The sequence below is a fragment of the Chiroxiphia lanceolata genome, chromosome 4 (genome assembly GCF_009829145.1).
Source record: "Chiroxiphia lanceolata isolate bChiLan1 chromosome 4, bChiLan1.pri, whole genome shotgun sequence".
In the NCBI taxonomy this organism is placed as follows: domain Eukaryota; kingdom Metazoa; phylum Chordata; class Aves; order Passeriformes; family Pipridae; genus Chiroxiphia; species Chiroxiphia lanceolata.
The window spans coordinates 38282277-38302374 of record NC_045640.1 but is presented as its reverse complement, the minus strand read 5'-3'; the positions used below and the strand labels follow the sequence as shown (position 1 = coordinate 38302374).

The 20098-nt window shown below is 41.8% G+C and overlaps 2 protein-coding genes across 5 annotated transcripts in view; one reads left to right on the top strand and one right to left on the bottom strand.

Moving 5' to 3' along the window:
• The window catches only part of GALNT7 (polypeptide N-acetylgalactosaminyltransferase 7), a 77108-nt gene extending 67585 nt beyond the window's left edge, over nt 1-9523 (top strand). For 2 of the 4 annotated variants that reach the window (XM_032686479.1, XM_032686480.1), the window contains exons 11-12: nt 1315-1443; nt 3791-6020. In XM_032686479.1, coding sequence (XP_032542370.1) covers nt 1315-1443; nt 3791-3928 — 267 coding nt within the window. In that variant the 3' untranslated portion in view covers nt 3929-6020. Of the gene's footprint in view, nt 1-1314; nt 1444-3790; nt 6021-8136; nt 8315-9244 lie in introns of those variants that run through there. The other 2 variants (XR_004356835.1, XM_032686481.1) reach the window with 2 other exon arrangements.
• A 6254-nt stretch (nt 9524-15777) lies between these two features.
• Nucleotides 15778-18138, bottom strand: HMGB2 (high mobility group box 2). Its single transcript, XM_032686741.1, has 5 exons — nt 17995-18138; nt 17382-17552; nt 17066-17211; nt 16797-16971; nt 15778-16314 (listed from the first exon to the last, which is right to left on the bottom strand). Exons 2-5 carry the CDS (start codon nt 17529-17531, stop codon nt 16159-16161), a joined length of 627 nt encoding a protein of 208 aa, XP_032542632.1. The 5' UTR covers nt 17532-17552; nt 17995-18138; the 3' UTR covers nt 15778-16158.
• Between the last annotated feature and the right edge of the window lie 1960 nt (nt 18139-20098).

Here is a 20098-nt window from a genome sequence, read left to right as displayed (position 1 = left end):
GTAAGGAGGTTGGAGGCAAGTCTGAAGGTGAATTGATTGCTCTGGATTGATAACAGGCTGGTTTTCTGTTAAATCTGTACATAAAGTCACTTAGGTGCCTGCTACAAAGATGGGAGTTAGGGTTTTCCATAAGCATAATGACATTGCTAAAGAATGGCAGTCTGAAAATACCATTTCAAACATTTTGGTGCAAAACTGAAGGTAAATTCTTAGTGTCTTCTCCAAAGCATGAGGAAGCAATCATATCACTGCATTAGAATAACTACGGCTCTTAGCATTGCTGCTGATTCATCACTTATCTTCACTTAATAATTTATCCTTTAGGATAACCCTTTTATTCACTCTGTCTCAATTATTTCACAAAGTTGTTTTGCTCTAATGGAAGTATAAAACACTTCTGTGCAATAACTCATCTTCCACCACACGAGAGAAGAAATTGAATAGAAATTTGTCTGCTCCATTTACAAATTAATTGACAGAACATAATTACTATTAGATGATTGCAACCCAAGCTTCTCTTGTATTTGACCTGTATCTTCACAAACCTTCACATTACCACACAAACCTGCTGTTCTGTCTCTACACCTCCTTTTTCAGTTGGAAATTTTTTCAGAATTTAAAGTCCTTATTTAAGCCATTGTAAACTTAAACCGGGCAGTTTTGTGATGACAGTCATCAGACAGAAATCACATGCAGGATGATGTTTTTGCAAATCTTATATGGATTAGCTCTTAGTAGCCCTGGAAATGTCTCTTTTATTTTGATATTTAATGAAAAGGTTCCCTAAACTATGATATGATATGATATGATATATGATATGATATGATATGATATGATACCCAAACCCCCCTGTAATAATTATTTCATAAGAAGTAGCTAAGATATTTTATATCTAGATGCATGGGTTTGATTTCCTCCGTGGGTAAAATGCCGAAGTTTTACTGTTTTCACATGAAATTACTGTCCAGGACTAAGGACTTGCTACCAGACTTTTACAAAGATAGTGAACTGTTTGGCCATCAAATCTTTTAATCAAACACTTTTCAGAAGTCTGCTCGATAGGAATCCCTTCACCATTTTTGTCTTGCTGGTTAAGTTTCTTAGTCTTCTAAATCCTGCAGGAAAGTTATCCATGAAATTTACTGTTGTGATAGTAAAGGTGTGTTACATTGTATAAAATAAAGAACCCTCCTGAAAGACAGGTGTAATAAAACCAGAGACTTTTTTGAATGTAGCAGTTCCCTTGCATTTTCAGTGTTTCTAAAATACTCCTTGAGTCAACTGTTAAAAAAATGGCTTCTTTTTTTCTGTTAGCTTTTCCGAATCAACGAAGCTAATCAACTCATGCAGTATGATCAGTGCTTAACTAAAGGACCAGATGGATCCAAAATTATGATTACACACTGTAATCAGAATGAATACAAGGACTGGCAATTCTTCAAGGTATGCAACAGATATGTATAAGAAAAATTTTTAGATTTTATCCTGGTTTTTGCACCTTTTAAAATTATTTTATGTATATTTAAAATTAAAGATCTATGACAAGGCTAACTGAATCAAGTAGAGTAAATTTTAATGGTACATTTTTGGAAATACATGCTTGCCAGAAAAACTTCCTCTAGGGAAAGGTGCTTTTGTTTAGCTGTTCTAGTTGCTGTCTTCTCTAGCTGTCTTCTGTCCTTACTTTAAGGAAAATCTTATGAGATTATGAGTCATTATGAGAAATCTTATGAGGCTACATGTGCTACCACGGGTTTGTTAGGAGTTAGTACTTGTCTCACAGGAAGAAAAGAGCATGTCCACTACCAGTGACAAAGTTTATAAAAGCTTTTAGTGCCATCACCCTCTCTGCTTGCATACTTTCTATCAAGAAAGTTTCTTTATCTCATGTATGCTATGAGAAGATTGCTTAAATGCTGGAGTGCATTTAGCAGCTAGAGTCAGTATTAGGTCTAATTGAAGTGTTTCTCTGTTTAAAGACAAGGTAATTTTAAGCCTGCATAGCAGTAGATAAATGTAACATACTCTGCATTTCTGTGTTGTCTTCAGTATTTCTTTTTCCTCTTCATTAGCCATTCTCTAATAACAATAACATACTCTGTTGTTAATTCTGGGTGTGGTGGTGTTATAATGCTATTGCAAAATCTGTAAATTTTTACTAAGGACTTGGAATGTTAGCTGATATACATGTGAAGGCTGCTATAGTCTGTTTATTCACTACATCTGTGAGTTCTCTATTCATAGTAGTTTTGTAAGTGTTACTTTAAAAAAAGTCTAAGGTTCTATTTCTGTTTGTCTCTTAAAAAATTAGACTGAATAGTCTAAGGGTGACGTTATCCTTGGATATAGCCACACGTAACTTGGTTCTGTATCTAAGAAACTATTCTGTGTCAACTTTTCTTCAGTCTAACTAGCATATTGCATATTTAATAATTTGTTAGATGGTTATCTGGATTTTTTGTTGTTTGTCTGAAAGATGCGAGCACTGAGTGCAGGGAAATCTGTTTGCTATCCTTTAAGCCACTTCACTCTTTCTAGTGTTTGCATATAGCTAGGAAATACCAGGCACTGTAGTGCCATTTCTGCCCAGATCAGTTTTCTTGTGCCATATAGACAGACAAAATTCTTTAAATCTGAAATGTAAAAATCAATAAGCAGTGTTTCAGTGCCTGCTGACTTTGGTTTTAATATTGGAATAATACATAGCAGTTGTTAACTCTCCAGCCATTCTACTGCATCCCAGCATGTTACTTGGCTTCTCTCTAAGCATTTCTTTTATGCAAGAAGATCCATTTTCTCTACACTGGTACCAAGTTGTATAATTGTTTGCTTATTACCACACGTTATAAGGAAGCCCAGTAGGCATGGGCTGGGCTGTAGAACAAAACACTGACTGGCTTCTAAAAGGAAAAAGAAAGGAGGGTGAGAGTGAAAGGACCACCAAGAGTGTGCAACCAAGCAAATAGTACAAGTTTGGCACACTGTTCTGTGCAGTACAGAGAGTATGAGGAAGGTGTAAGGAATTAAATGCTTATGAACTGCTGAAAAATGTTGTGACCTTGTGTAAATGAAAGCTGCCAGGAGATTTTATCTGGTTGGTTGGTTGGTTCTGGAATGAAAGCTTGTGTGTCAGTTTGGTGGTGTAACGTGTGCTGCTTGAGCGCTGAGCAGTAGCAGGGCTTCAGTGCCCATAAGCAAGCATCTTAACAACAGGGCTGGCAGTGGTCTGCCTGTTGCTTTTGTTCAGACATCCATTTAACTTTCCAAGTAGAGGACCCCCATGCTGGCCACACAGAAGGAGCAAGTATTGAGCTGAACCAACATTTGGCCATGCACCTGTGTGTGGGCGTGGCAGAGAGTGTCCTCCTGTCCGGGGGAGATGGGCACAGTTGGCCCCGCTGCAGTGCCATGGGCTTGCTTCTGCTCCCTTCCCCTCCACACTAGATGGAATCAGTCAGTGAGTCAGGGCTGCATCTGGCACAGTGGGTCAGCAAGCGGGGGGGAACCACAGGCCACTTTGCAAATGCAGGACACTTGAGCAAGGGAGCACGGGGGTGTGGAAAGAGACAAATGTGCCAAATGAACCAAAAGGCTACAAAGGCTATGAAACTCTAGATTTAACAAACAGTAAAAGGAGTATATAAATGATCTGTTCTGGGACCCTGAAACCTGGTTTTGTAAATAGTTATATTGCAGTTGTAAAAAAAATGTAACAGAAAAAACCCAAACAAAAGAAAAATAAACCAAACACAAAAGCCCAACACATTTTCCTGATGGTTTTGTTTTTCAGAATCTGCACAGATTTACTCACATTCCGTCAGGGAAGTGCTTGGATCGATCCGAAGTCCTCCATCAAGTTTTCATTTCAGAGTGTGACTCCAGTAAAGCAACACAAAAATGGGAAATGAACAACATTCTTAGTGTGTAGACAGACAAAACCTACCTACTGACGCATTCATTTGTACAGGACTGAAAATAGCCTGAAAACTGCTGCAGTTATTAACTTTGTACAGCTGTGAGCCTCCTGGCTTCGATGAAGGACATAGAGGAACTGTGATTATTACAATAACATTATCATCCGCAGTTAATGTTTACAAACTGCTTTACCTTAAACTCTGTAGATGTTTACATCTTTTTGTTTTAAGATGTTGGTAAATTAATGTGCTGCTAGCTATGTTTCATAGGAACATAGTTAAAAGCGTTGTCGTCTTCTTTGGGATTACACTCAGGGGTCTGAAGGCAGTTTTTTTACACACACTTGAAAAGGTTGGAGTAACCAGATTTTCATAGAACTTGGTGATTATCAACCTGTTGTATATTTTTATTTAATTTTACATCTTACTAAGCACTGCCACAGGTTATTAGCCAGGGTGGCCTTCTCTCACAGTCATGCTGCTTTTTTGGAAGATGAATTTCAACATATTTAGTGCCTCTTTCCTTTCTCTCTTTCACAAGAAAAGCATTTGTTGAAAATTATACAATGGATTTTTCTGAGCTGTCACCAGGGGTAGGGACCAACTGTATCACCCTATGTAATTACTGTGTTAGCAAAGACAAATTCCTGTTGCCAGTTTGGCTGCTCTACTTCGACTGAATGCTTTGTACGGTGGAAGGAAGAGTGTCAAGTTTAGTGCTAATGCGGTACATTTTAATGGAGGTAAGCACCCTCACAATTCCAGTTAAGAATTTATAAGCACTAACTTGCTTGTTTAAACCATGCCTTACATAAAAATATTTAAAATAAACAAAAAAAAAGCTGCACGATTATGTAAAACTTGGAAATAATCAAATGCTTCATTTATACTGTTATTTTGAATGGAAATCAATTAGAGGTGGACTAAAACTTTTAATTAGGAAAAAGCATCCAGCTTATAACACATCTGCATAGTTCATTACAAAGACATCTGTCAGCCAGTTTGGATGCCAGATTTAGGTTTGAAAAAAGAAATGGAAATCCTGAAACCACATTTATTCATACTAATTTTCCTCTTATTTTTGTCATTTGCAACTTCTCCAGAGGGATTACAAACACAAAAAACAACTGTTCGGTGCTATAATGTACAGAGTAGAATGTGAAGAAGTTGTTTCTTAATATATTCTGGAAAGGAGTTGATGCAAACTCCCTTAGGAGTATAAATATTTACTCTGAATGAATAGAGAGGTGGAGGAGAAATGACTTATCCTCACTTCCTTTGTCCAAATTTTGTGACTTAAATGTTGACATCAGTGTGCTGAATTTATAACAGTTATCCCTATAACATGTCACACAATTAAGTATGACTAAATACTTCCCTGAAGTCTAGAATAGCACTGCATGCAGCTCCCATTGATGTTAACAAGGGTTATGTATCATATTTGGTGACAGAGTTTGATCTTTATAGGGCTGTCTGCACTGATCTATTGGTCTGGGATCTTTCCTAGTTTCTTTAAACTTCTCATCTATCCTTTCAGAGCTATGAAAAAATAGAAAATAAAGGAGGGAGAAACTGGAAAAAAAAAAGGAAAATAAGGTTGTGTGTCGGTACTTGTTAATTGTGTGTATGAAAACTGACTCCATTTGTGTGTTGGGTAGATTAATTTAATCATACAACTATGCATAAAAGAAAGAATGGTGGCACATAAATTGTGTGGGTGTGCATTTTAAATGGGTATTATGTGCAATTCATTGAAAGCTGATGCTGTATGTGAATATGAATCTGTATGTGAGACTGAAACCTTACAAAACATGAGATCATAAGAAGCTGTTGCTGTAATGACTTTTTCCTACTATAGCTGGCTTGGAAAAAAATAATTCCCATATTCTTGCTTTGTAAGTTGATGATGATATCACTATGCATTTCTACATATTTTATAAATTTGATTTATGCAGATTTTGATACACTGTATGTTTCTGTAGAAATTGTATAAATCTTAAAAAATTTATTAGGGATAAATCTGGGAAACCTATGTATATCTTACTCATGGGTTGCTTGTTTTTTAGGTGAAGTAAATAAAATATTTGAATTTTTCGGTTTACTATACTTTTACAAAGTAAAAAAGAATTATTATCTTTATAGAAACCTCGTATCTCAAAATCTAGACAACTTCAATGTTACAAACTTACAAATATTAAAAGTGGTTTATTTTAATTTTTATATAGGTACCTTTTGTCGCATCTGTGGGGACTCACATTATTTTTCCAGTGAAATGAAAAATTCCCACTGAGAGCTGTCACATAGACATATTTGGATTTTCATATCACCTGCCCTGATCTAATTAGGTAGATTTAATATGCTTATAGAAAATGAACTTGAGAATTATTTCTAAAGTAGAACCAAGCATCAGGACTAGTTTGTGGTGTTTTGACTATATTTTATCTCGTTTCATTGATGTTTCTACCAACAAACATGTTTCAATCAAACTTTATTTTTTCCTGAAAAGTTTCTTTAGCAAAAGAGTATGCAATTAAATTGGGACACGAAAGACACAAGTTCTGGCCTAAGAGCAAACGTAAATGCTGAAATCTATAGGGCTTTTTTACGGATGGGATTCTTGCTTCCCAGCCATATCTGTCAGTGCACTTTTGCGTAGTCAGATTTCGAAAGGCTCCTTTGACAAAATCATTGAAGTATAGGAAGAGACAATTCATGTAGGCAGTACCCTTTTATGTATGAAAACAGGGAGTGATAGGAAGGAGGGAACATCTTTCTTCATTACCGGAGATCCTAGCACCAGGAGGACCTACAGCACATTTGGGCAGCACCAAAGATGCTGTCCCCACTGGTGGCATCGTAGAATCAGTGCATTCTCTTTCCCTAATGCTAATCAATCTCCTTTACTACTGTCTGCTTCCTCCATACCATTTGCTTCCAAATTGCAGTCCTTAAAGCCAAAAATTATCAACTTACAGCTCTGAAACTTGATTAAGAAGCTTGAGATCTATTACACCATACCAGAGGTGTAAAAGTTTTATGCTTACCTCTGATTTGTGAGCTTTCTCACAAGAAACAGCAAAACATACCACTGCCCATAAAAACACAAAAGGTGCTTTGGTAGATTTTGCTGTGCATCGATTTCCCTTTTACGTTAAAAAAGATCAAATTGAGCAAGATCCATGGAAGCAAAGTAATAAGAAGGGGAATTTAAGAACATGAAGAAATCATCTACACCATTGAACACAAACTTTGTTTCTGTAAAAGCATTTATTGTTTGTTTCCTGCTGGTGAGCTTGGATCCATCAATTGTAATAGGTGAAAAGAAACAACTCGAGGAAAAACAAATTGGCCATGTTTGTGTATCTGTTTCTGTTTGTTGTTTTCCTCGCTATAAGAAACATGGGAATACTATGTCTTGCTGTGTTCTGAAATCTTATCTTGCTTACTTTTATGAGAATAATCCTTGAGAAGTGTCAGTGGTTATCTTCCAGGGTAATATGTACTTCTGGGAACATCAGAATTAGTTGCCAGCATTTAGTCCTCTGGTTGTTGACTTTACATACCGTGCAAGCCTCCTCCAAACTCCTGTAGTGTTGGAATAGTAAGTTGTGTAGCTTGGCTGGCACTGTATGAGAGGATTCTCTACGTAGAATGAGTCTAGGTAGAAAAAGTAATAGGCTATCAAAAAATGCAGGTGATTTTGGCTCCCTTGGGGTTTAAAAAAAGAACCAAAACATCAACTGTGCATAATCCCTGAAGCCTGAAACCACTTTGGCCCTCCTTTCACTGTGGGTAGCTTCTGGTCATCTTCCCTCACACACTGCTGCCACAAGCGTGTGTATTGATACGTGCTGCCTCCCTCATCGCACCCTCAGCTGTGGTCACTGGTATGGATCCCAGCAAAGTGGGAAGAGGTGCTTTTGTGGATTATACATCTCAGTGACCCAGACAATGGTTAGTAACCTTTATTTTTTAAAATCTTAAAAATCTAGTCCATTTTTTACATGGAGAAACAAATGAAGTATTCTCCATTACCATGTAATATGGGTCCTGGTAAAACTAAAACTAAGCTATCTGCACAACTCTTAGAATTTTTACCACATTGCACTGCTCTGTGTCTTTTCTGAACAGCAGTATGGGTAGAGAATCTTCAGTGAGGTAGTGGCATAACTGATGGTCTGATGGGTCTGAACTGACTGATGAAAAATGCATGTTTCTTCAGTCAACAGGTCAATGAAGGTGACAAGCATCAAAGTGTGTAAGGAGGAGTTAGAGCTGCGCAAGCACCAAGATGAAAAGGTATGTTATCTTGTTAGATCCTTACTTTTTCTCACAAATATGCTTCACAGAGAAGAAACACGATTGCTTTAGGGACAAGAACTGTCCCCTCTGAAGTGGAGGGCGGATAAAGCAGGGCTGAGGGCTGGGTGGGTCCCATAGCTCTCATGAATGTGATCATTCAGTGTGAAAGCAGAACTGCTTCCAGTGGTGTGACAGTTTGAACAACTCCATGATGTTTCCTGTGCAAGCGTTAATGTCTCCTGCACAAGAAAGGAGCAGAAAGGTGGGAGAAGCAGCATAGCACTAATTCACAATAAAACCAAAACAAACTAATGCCTGAGATGTGCATGATGGCATCAGCAGCCCTTTGGCTGAGCATCCCAGGGGTCCTGAGAGGGAAAGGGAAAATAATGGAGAGATGATATTTTACTTCCCTGGAAAGAGCTGCTGGTAGCAGTGTGTGTCAGGTGAGTCAACATGCCCAGACAGCTGTTAAACCACAGTCTTCAGATGAAGAAGCACAGTTTAGAATAGGCTTTCTGAATCACTTGAAGGCGCTGGGGTGGAAATAGGAATCAAAATACAACCTTTTTCCTGGAAATTTATGGGAGGATTCCCCAGGAAAATAATGTAGGCCAGTATCTTTCAACAAGCCCTGACATTAAACAGCAGTGGGTCTTTGAGTATAAAGTCCTCTGGATCTTCTGTGTGTGTGAGTGCATGTTCTCTGAGTTAGACCTGCCACAGGATACAACATTAATACTTGTGGGTAACAGCTGTGCCACAGCCATGAAGACTGGTACTGTCACTTCTAAGGGTTGTTGGGTGAAAACACCCCTTTGCTTCTATACAGCCAGTGATCTTGTTGCACTGGGGAAGCACTGTGTCATTCTGTGGTAGGCACAGGAGACCCTGAGCCCTGCCTGGCAATGGATGCCTTGCTAGCCTGAGCCTGCGGGATGGCCACAGCCTTTTGCCAGAGCCCTCAGGGCCATCGCAGTTGCCCAACAGGCAGCTACTCGTGCAGTTTTCATATTTTTGTTTCTAAGGCAGGAGAAACTGTGAAAGAAAGTAGAACTGGATGAAAGTAGAAGCCTTCTGGAAGATTCTTGTGAGTTCATAAGGAGGGGAGATTTGGGTAAAGCTGACCAGAAGAAAAAGCACACTCATCTCTGGAAGCACTTTTAGTCATGCTGCTCTTTCAATTGCACTGAGCAATGCACTGAAGTCCTACCAGTCCTGAAGATGCCAAGAAACCTCTAAAGACCAAGCTAATCAACTTGGCAAAGGAAGGGAAAGCTGTCTGTCCTGCTGTATGTGCACATGAAGGTAAGATGGTGTGGGGTGTTGCTGAGGAAAACAATTCTGTAACCCTATAGCGGAGTGGGGTCTGGTTACTACTAATATTAAAGCTATTGAGGATACAGTAATACTGAACTGGGTCATTCCCAATTGGAAATAGGAAACACTCCTGCTTTTTTTTTTTTTTTTCTTTCCCTGCCACAGTATTGCATTATCTTCCATGTGATGATTATGAGAAAAATGGAGTTCATTCTCCAACAATGTCAGGACCCTTTGTCTCTGATGGACAAGCTAAAAAATGTTTTGAATTAGGATAAGAACTGAATGTAACATTTGAACTTAAAAGCACATGCAAGATCAGATCAAAAGTCCAGGTAGCACAGCAGCCTCTCACTCAGTGGTCAGAAAGATCAGTGTGGTCAAAGAGCATGGGGCAGAGTGAAAGGATGCAGCAAGGATACTTGTCTAACATTGTCCCTACTTCTGGCATTACATAACTCAAGCACTTTTTGACTAGAAATAGTATTTTCTATTTAATAGTCCAAAATTTGTCCAACTGCTGCTTGAATCTACACAGACTTTGGTCATGCATCATCTGATTTATGCAAAGATTTTGAAGGTTTCTGAACAGGCTTTCTGGCTCTGCAATGCAGTCTTCTGTGGTGACAAATCAGTGAGATATAGGCAAATTATGAAGGCTTGTTAAAGGTCTTAATTCCTGAACAAGGAGTCAGTGCTAGGTCCATGCAGGGTTCAGCCAGCCAGGAGCTAGTTTGACTAGAGCTAGCAGCACTGACAATAACATCATCAACAGCTCATTTTTGAAAAGGCCTTTTAGAATGTTGTGATCTTATCCCTCCAGTTCTGCTGGAAAACTGATTTATGGGTACAAACTTTAGATGTTTGGGCCAGGAAATACTGAGAATAGCCATACAACTTATAGACAGAGCACTGGATCTGCTGACTATAAAGATTTTTCTGGTGGTTGACTTCATATTCAGTCCTGGAACATCACAAGCCTCTCCAGCATTAAGGACAGGATAATCAGAGCAACATACAGGTTCACTCACTAATTGGTGCTGGCCTGTGACAATTAAGTAACTTGAGGAATTTGTGTAGGCAGTCAGCTTTTTGACCAGGTAGGTCTGAATTTCATGATATCCCACAGTTAGGAGACTTAATGTTTCCCTGGAGGGCTGTGTCCATTGGAGAATGCAGCAGTGAGCTCGACATCTGGGCTCTGTTATGGGACTCTTTACATTGGATTCAAATAGGATTACGGAAAAGCAGACAGGTTGTGACGCAGCTCATACAAGAGATCCAGCAATTTTGGAAATGCAGAGGTTGCTGGAAAAACACTTATATATTTCGAGATGTTGACAGAAATACAAGCCAAAATGAGAAAATAAACAGAAAAATAAATATATGCTAAGGGTGGTAAGGCAAGTGAAGCAGGATCAGTGACAGTCACCACCACAGCAAATAATCCATCTCTGAGCAATATGTACTGAATTATGTACCAGCATTATATACCAGATGGCTATGATACACTCTTATGAAATGATTCAATAGGTCATTGGCTAATCAAAGGTAAAACTTCTATTTGATTTTTTTCTGATTTTCTTTCCACACTCATTTGCAACTTCATTTGTATTGTAGGAGTTCTAAAACCTGTATATACTGCAGTCAGTCTCCAGGTCTGTAGCTGTTCTAAACAAGATGCACTCATGCACACACACAAACACACACACATACTCATGCAAATTTAGAATTTTCCAGACCATAGGTTTTGCTTTGGAAAAATAAGACCGACTTTGTAAATAGGCTTTGTTCTAAGATGGTCTAAGAAAAAGGAAACTTTATATTCCTTTAGGAAGATGATAAGGCAATACTACATATTTGTTTTGTCCTTAACTCTTTTACCTAATAATGCCTAACATGCTATTTGCTTTTCTAGCGAACATTTGTTACATCTTCACAGAGTTATCTCTTACAGCTCCAGCATCTCCTCCCGAGTAATGTAATGTAGTTTATTGTCTACCCACGTTACCTATGACAGGAACATTAAGCCTGCATTTTCCCCTTTACATGTGAGGGGCGAGCACATATCAATTAATACACTTTGTATTAATACCATATTTCACCTGCTTGTTTTACTATGCTGTCACTTCAGGCTGCAGGCTGGCTTTACAGTTCTTCACTGTTAGCTCTTTTCATTCATGCAAGATCTTAAATGGTGACTTATTTCTTTTATAGGAAGTAGACCAGGCCAAACTCAAGTAGACCAGAACTACTTGATCTCCTTTACCTTCAAGTTCACAGATTTCTTTGAAGAATATTTACAGGTCTATGGAACAGGATTTCCTCTTGTGAAATCACAAGTTCTATTTAGCCATTTGTCCAGCAGCTCTCGGCTGTACTGTGGCTCCTACCAATTTACCATATGGGCATTATTGGTCTGAAGCTCCCTGTATCTCCACAGAATGCTTTCTAAAAATTAGTGTCATATTTGTGACCTTTAATTCCTCTAGCACTAAGGCAGTTATTTTAAGTGAAAAAAAATATAAAGTATGGTTCATAGTTCAGCCATTTCAGCATTTGAGTTTCCTTAGAACTCTTGGATGAATACCATCTGTCCTGTCATTTTGTTTCAAGACCTTTTACACTTGGATTTGAGACAGATGCTTCACCATGCCTCTTCCATTATAAAGTTGTGTCATGAAAACTTCCTGAAGCTTCTCTAGAAGGTTAAAAAAGAAGCTTTCTTTTTCTAAAGTCTTCTCTAGTCATTGCTACTGTATCTTGAGCATCTATTGTCCCTAGGACAGTTTGGCAGCCCTCTTGGTTCTGAGAATGCCCTGGTTTTGGAGGAGTTAGAGTTAATTTTCTTCCTAGTAGCTGGTACAGTGCTGTGTATTGGATTTAGAATGAGAATAATGTTGATAACACACTGATGGTTTAGTTGTTGCTGAGCAGTGTTTACACTAAGTCAAGGACCTTTCAACTTCTCATGCTGCCCTGCCAGTGAGGAGGCTGGAGGTACATGAGAAGCTGGAAGGGGACACAGCTGGGACAACTGACATCCACTGACCAAACAGATATTCCATGTCGCATGGCTCAGCATATAACCAGGATGAAAGCTGGCTTAGGGCCACTGCTTGAGAACTGGCCGGTGGTGAGAAATTATCTTTCATTTGTATCACTTGTTTGTCTTGGGATTTATTTCTCTTTTTTGTTATTTTTATTTTCATTCTAATTTATTAATTTATTATTATTTTATTTCAGTTATTAAACTGTTTTTATCTCAAGACAGGAGTTTTCTTACTTTTATTCTTCCAATTCTCTCCCCTGTCTCACCATGTGGGGGAGTGAGCAAGCGGCTGTATGGGGCTTGGTTGCCAGAAGGGGTTGAACCATGACAGATGTATTTGAAAGTTGTTATTAGTCCATCTGTTTTCTCAAGGTGCCCTGATGCTTTTCTTCCTTGCCACATGTTGCTGTGTCTGGCCTGTTGATGTGCTGGTTTTTTTCTGGATTATTGATTTAGAAATAATTTGAACTTTCTAAAGAGTTGCTTTCCTACATTTGTTATTCTCTCATTCCTGCTCTTTATCCACTTCAATCTTATTTTTGGTAGTCTTTTGGTCTGCTTTACTATGTAAAGCAGATGCCTTTATGCTGGACCTCTAGTGCAGTGTGAGCATTCAGCATGATGCCTGCAACCACTCGGGGCATCCCTTTTAGTTTTGATTTTAGACAGACCTCCCAGTTCACCTCCAGTGAGCTATTTCACAAGTTTGTCCATATTAAAAAATTATGGGAAGAACTAGTTTAGCTTTTCTTCTATTGCCTTATCTTTCCTGAACATTCCCGTTACACTTTGATCACTTACTAGTCCTTTCCAGTGAATGCTCACAGATGGGCATTATCTAAACCCCCTAACCTGACATATCATACTTTTTAAAGCTTAATTTGAAAATAGCAATTTTCATGTGCTTTGTTCCATTTGCCTTTATATTCAACATCCTTAGAGAAGGGACAAAATATTATTTTTTAAAAATGCTACTTATCTTTAGTCATGACATCATTCTCAGTTAATGGATCAGCCCAATGCAGAGCTTTGCCGTGACTTGCTGCAGCTCATGCTGACATGGTGTGTAAACAGACTTGTCTCATGATGTGGGGCAGGCTGCAGAGCAGGGCAGCAGCCTATTTTTTGCAAAAAAGATCTCTCCAGCAGTCAGGATATATTTGTGAATGAGATCATAAAGAAAAGTAACCCACAGCTAGTGTTTCATAGAGCATTGTTAGAATGTGGGACAAGAGAGTGGCGACACTAGGCAGCTCTGCACCGATTTGCGCAGAAGTCGTGCTGAAGCTAAATTAGCCAGTTATAATGATTAAATGAAATAGAATCCAAAAGCTATTTTACCTCACTGAGGAAAATATTAGAAGAGCTCCCTTATTCTGAATTATCTCAAGATTGCTCTTATTTTGACACAGTATTTAAAATTCTATAACCCATGCAGCTTCTAGGACACCTGAGGGCTATATTTTGTTTCAATTTAAAAGTGCTTGAGCAGAAGTAACAAACATTTGCAATAATCAAATTAGTCAATTTACTCTGACACTTCTCCTCCTCCACTGCAGAAGATTATTTAAATCTAAAGACTGCTTGAAGCATCACTGTTCTGCACAGGGAAGGAGCATGAGAACTGAGAGGAGGTGATGGTACATTTCCACAGGGAAATCTGAAACAGGATATGCTGACAATGAGTGAGACCAGCATGGTCTTGGCTACACACTATGACAGGGAATTGCCTTTAGCTGGAAGAATTTTTGATTTAAGGATACAGGTGCTGTAGGACTGCAAATTCTACAGAAAATGTTCTTGAGCACTGGAAGTACCATGCACAGAACCACTGCCTCTTACTTCCAGTTTTTGCCTGCGGCTTCCCAAAATATGAGCCCAAAAAATGGAGCCGTTGATCCTGCCTGTGCCAAGTACCTCTGGCAGGTCCAATATGTAAAACAGCAGATAATCCTTCTGCTACCACTTTAAGTATCTCAGGGGCATGGTGGGGAGGAAAAAACAACTCTGGGTTTCTAAGGGTCCCAAAGATTAATACCTACTTCAGTATAAAAATGTTTGAATTGCCTTTACAGTTACTTTATTTCCATACTTACAGGAATATACAAAGTATTTTCTGTCAAGACTTGTTTCTGAAAGTGCTAAGCTATCATTGACCTACTACAGTGACATTTACCACAGTTATAGTGCTGAAAACACTTTTTATCTCACACATGTACAATGACGGGACACAAACATATTGCCCAAGTTGATGGACAGTAGGGAGACAGTTTAAACAAAAACCTTGGAACACTGCCCTTTATACTTAATTTTTTAGATATTACACATTTCAGTGTTGAGCTTTCAAAGTCTAGTAAAAACTATTTCCTGATATTTATCTCAAAAAAATTAAACTTTAGCTATTTAGTTTACCTGTACTATCTCCAATTCCCCACTTGCAAATATTGTTAGATATTAGATTTAGGCTTTTAAATATGGTGAAGTAAAAGTGAAAACCAAGAAATGGTGTAACTGGAGAGTGTTACCACCACAAACAGGAACATATCAGGAGCACATGTTCTTTACAAATGCCTTCTCTCCTTTCTGCAGGAATCCACTGGCATGTGTGGAGATAGCATTCCAACATTTTTCATGTTGTTCTGCAAGCTGTGTATTTTATGAGAAGCCGCTAATACTGGGGCCAGGGGAAGAGGGAGGGAGTAGGCAACATCTGGGAAGACATGCCTCTAACCATGTCTGTCATACAGCCAACCTTCCTGTCCTGTATGGACAACAGAAAAGGCCAGTGACCTTGAGCTCTGGGAGAGAAAGCTCTAAAGATTCACTCATTATCAGCTATTACACCAAAACAAAACTATAAGACCTGTGCTTGAGCAGTGTGGGGAAAGAAAACAACCCTGGAATAATTATCAGCAACCTCAGTACTTGAAGAGAATTTTTTTCACTCACAAGATAGTATAGGCAAATGGTAGTGTAAGGAAAGCATCAATTGCAACTAAGCATGGGAGAGGAAATTGTGGTTAAAAAAGTGTAGACACCTGTGTAAGCTCCAGGAGCCACAGGTTAAGAGACTTGTTAGTTTTGGATTAACAGCAACAGCCCAAGAACAGTGCAAAGCACTTCCCTGCACAGGACTCCAGCACTCTGCGAGTGCCCAGCCTCTCAGAAAACACCATAAATAAAACAGTAATCATGTACAACATTTTATTACAAAACTGTTAAAAAAGTAATACAATGCAACAAAATACTACAAAATATAAGATCAGCTATTAAGCTACCTCCTTTGTACTTGGCTATAAAGAAACACCTGACTATCAGTCACTGAATTTCAACAAAACCATTAAATATGAAGAAACAGCAGAAACATTCAACAACTTTTTCAAACCAAACTGTAGCAGCCCTTGGCTACTACTTACATTATAAATCGAAGTCTCCCTACAAAGAACCACATTACCTATACACAATTCTGTACAGATTTTTATACTGAAGCTAACCTTGAGCTGCACTTGAGTTCACATTCTTAGCAAAATATTGGATTTTGAGCATAAATCTTTACAGCAGGACATTCATTTATTCTTCATCCTCATCTTCTTCCTCCTCTTCCTCCTCTTCTTCTTCTTCCTCCTCCTCCTCTTCTGGTTCTGCTTTCTTCTTAGACCCTGCAGGCCTACCTGGGCCCTTTTTTCCTGCATCACTCTTGCTCTTGGCACGATATGCTGCAATATCCTGCAAGAGAAATGCTGTTAAGTTGCTAGCAATATAACTCTTAAGACAAAGTTGTACTGCTTCAGTAATTTAATACTATTGTACTATGCAGATCAAATACAGTGTTTGCAAAACGGAGGAAACTGAACCTTGGGACTTTCACGCTTAAACCTTTTGGCAAGAGTACACATGATCAGAGAGTTTTAAGAATTTTGTGATCACAGTGCTCTAGAGAACAACTGTGTTTTTATGTTAGCAAGCAGGTGACCTGTTTTCTGGTAGTAAAGCATCTTATTGGTAAAATCTCTAGGCATGCAAAAACCACATTCAGGTTCACTGTAAGGGTTCCAGATACCTGCCCCACCACACCTCTCCACGTGTTCTAACACCTGACAGAAGCTGATGTAGAATTATGAGCTATATATGGTTCAAGTGCAAAACATAAGTCACATATTTACATTAAGCTCTACAACTTGAATCATTATTTTATTTTTTTACTGTACCTTTTCATATTTCTCCTTTAGTTTTGCAGCCTTCTGTTCATATGGCTGTTTATCTTTGGCCGACTGTTCAGACCACATTTCACCTAATTTCTTTGCTGTATCTCCAATAGACAAGCCAGGATGATCGTTTTTGATTTTTGGACGGTGTTCCGAACAGAAAAGGAAGAACGCAGATCTACATTGAGAGACAGTGATTAAAGTTATGTATCAAGCTATTAGAACTAATACTTTTTTCTGGTTTGGGGGAGGGGGGTCATAGAAACGCTCACGGTGGTCTTTTAGGAGCATTGGGGTCCTTTTTCTTTCCCTTCTTCTCGCCTTTGGGAGGAACATAATTTTTCATCTCCCTGTCATAACGAGCTTTGTCTCCTTTAGCCATTTCTTCAAACTTTCCTTTTTCCTTGCTCGACATTGTCTGTGGACACAGGGCAGGGAAAGGGGAAGAGTCTGGATGAGATAAAGCGGCTGCTGACCCACTAACGCCTAAGCAGCAGCTGCTACCAGGGATCTTTTCCCAGCAGCCCGCAGCAGGGGCGGGGGCCAGCCCGGCAAGGGCTCAGCACGGCTCGGCCTGGCCCCACTCACCTTCCACCGTTCCGAGCACTTCCGCGAGAACTCAGCGAAGTTGACGGACGAGTCCGGGTGCTTCTTCTTGTGCTCCTCGCGGCAGGTCTGCACGAAGTAGGCGTACGAGGACATCTTGCCCCGCGGCTTGTTGGGGTCGCCTTTGCCCATGGCGAGGTCGGCGGCGGGTCCCTGCGGGAGGCGGAGAAGCGGCGTGAGGCGAGGCCGCGCCCCAGGACGTTCCCGCCTCTCTCCCGCCGGCACCTTCCCGCCCCAGCGCGCCCGGCCCCGGCCCCGCCCCCGCCGCGGCCCCTCAGTGTCCCCCGCCCACCCCGCGGCACTTTCCGCCCCCGGGGCCTCTCCCCGCCCCCTGCGGCGGCTGCGGCGCCCGGCCCGCCCGACCCCGCCGCCCGCGCCCCGACCCTCCCCGCCGGGGCCGGAGCCGCCGCCGCCCTTCCTGCCCCACCCGCCCGCCGCGAATCCTCCCCTCAGACCCGGGCGCGCCGCCGCGGGAGACTCGCGCGCCCTCCGCGCCCCGGACCGGCGCTGGCGCGTCCGCTGCCCTGCTCCCTCTCCCTCCCACCCACCCTTCCCGGCACGCTCTCTTTTCGCGGGCGGGGTACGCAGGCCTTGCCTGGCTGAGCGGGGCGGGCGGCGCGGGCTCTGCTCGCTCAGGTGCTGCTGCCGAGTGGTGTCGCGGCCGCGCACTTGCCGCCTCTTGTTTTGCGCGGCGCTGCCCGCCACAGCAACCCGACCCGCGGCGCCAAAGACCCACCCCCGCTGCACCCCATTGGCTGCCGCGCCCGTTCAAACTGCCCGAGGCTCCGCCCGCCGGCGCCGGAGCCGGCCGGGATTGGCTGTGTGCCGCTCTGACGTCACGGCCGAGCCGCTCCCGGGCCAGGCCGAGCGCGAGGGGGTCGTTGGCGCTCGTACCCGTTGGAACCGGTTGGGGTGAGGAGAGCGAGGGGGAGGGGCGAGATGGGGCGCGCTGGGCGGCGATTGGGGGACAGGGACGGTTTAAAAAACCGCGGGGGCCCCTCCCATTGGCCGGCGGGGGTTGTGCCTGCTCTGATTGGGCGGAGCGGGGAGGCTGCGGCGTGGTTTAAAAATACAAAGGGAGGGGGAATGGCGACTGGGCGGGTAGGGAATAGTGGGGGTGGCACGGGGTAGGGTCTCTCGGCGCTGCCTTCCCGCAGGCCAGGGTGGAATGAGCGCCGCCGTCCCTCTCTCCGGGCGGGGGCCTGGCGGGCAGCAGCCGCCGGCTTTAAAACGCCACTGAAACTTTTGTTACGCCGCCCGAGCGAGACCTGTTCTCGAGCGCTGCCCTCTCCCCGAGTCTGCCCGCCCCGCCGCGGGGCAGGGGCAGGGGCTAGGGCGGTGCCGGCCTGCGCGAGTCACCCCGCGGGAGGAGCGCTGGTGGTGCGGGCCAGCCTTGCAGCGGTCCCTGGGCACAGAGAGGGCTGGCTGCCCGCAGGGAATGCTTTCCTCCCGCTCCCGGGATGTCGGGGCTTGGGAGTGCTCCTGGCCGCTTGTGAGGGCAGGGTGTCCCCACTCACGCCGGACTCAAAGCCTCGCCGCTGGGAAGGGAAGGTGTCGGCTCTCCCCGAGTCTTGTGCTCCCTGTAAGAAGTGCAAGCCGCAGTAGTGCAAAGCCTGGGATCCGACCTCGGTCAGCTGAGGTTTTAATGGAAATCACGCCTGTGCTTTCCAGTGCACCGCCAGCACTGAATATGGCCTTTTCGGCTTGGGGATAAAACCCAAGTTTCCATACAGTCATTTACTGTATTGCGGTTTGCCCCAGTCTACATGATACAGGTTTTGCTGATGTTGTTTTTCTTCTGTTTGGTTATTTTCATCCAATTCTCTAGTTAATATCAGTCTAGGTAAATATTCTTAATAATCTAAGCAGTTTTTAAGAGTCTTGTTTTTTCAGGTGTAGTTTATAGCACTGCTGAAAAGCTGGTTAAACTTTGTTTACCGAAGATGCAATGCCTTCGGTAGAGCTTTAATCTTGTTAACCTAGCTCAATGCTGGGGGGGGGGGAAGACCCAAACCAACAAACTTTAAAAACCAGCAGCTCCAGCCCTTGAGCTGTGTGAGAGTATTGACTAGTTGCAGGTGTGAGTGGTCAATGTCTTAATCTCCAGAGTCCCCTTCATTCCAGATTTCCTCAGTATAAGAAGCGCTTATCAGGTACAGTCCTTCAAGCCGGGTTTTTGTCTGTTTGTTTATTTGGGGGTTTTTGTCCTTCTGATGAGGATGTGTTCATGAAGAACAGTTCACCAGCACGCTAGTAAATGCCTCTTTTGTCCTGTTTCATTTTAAGCTTTATGTACTTGCCCAAATTGCAGCCCTAAAAGTCATACTGTAAACTGGAAAAAGTTAGTCCAAATCCTGTAAAGGAAGGGAGGTAAACTGACAGAGCAAAACAGAGATATGTATTCCCTCTGCAGATGTCAAAGCCTTCACAACACAGTTATCCAAATTCTTGTATCAGTTAAGTTATGTGGCTAATACTTTTGACAGTGTTTAACAGACAGACAAAACTTACCCTTCCTTACCTTCTAAAATAAACATTTACATGGGTGATATTCCACGTTCCAATTCTGGTTCATTATTACTGTAAAACTTCCCACTACTTCTCGGTAGCAAAGTAATGTTCTCGATTTTATGGTACTGAATTCCATGAATCCCTATTCACTTTGCAAGGAGTTGTTTTAATTTATGTAGCTTTAACTC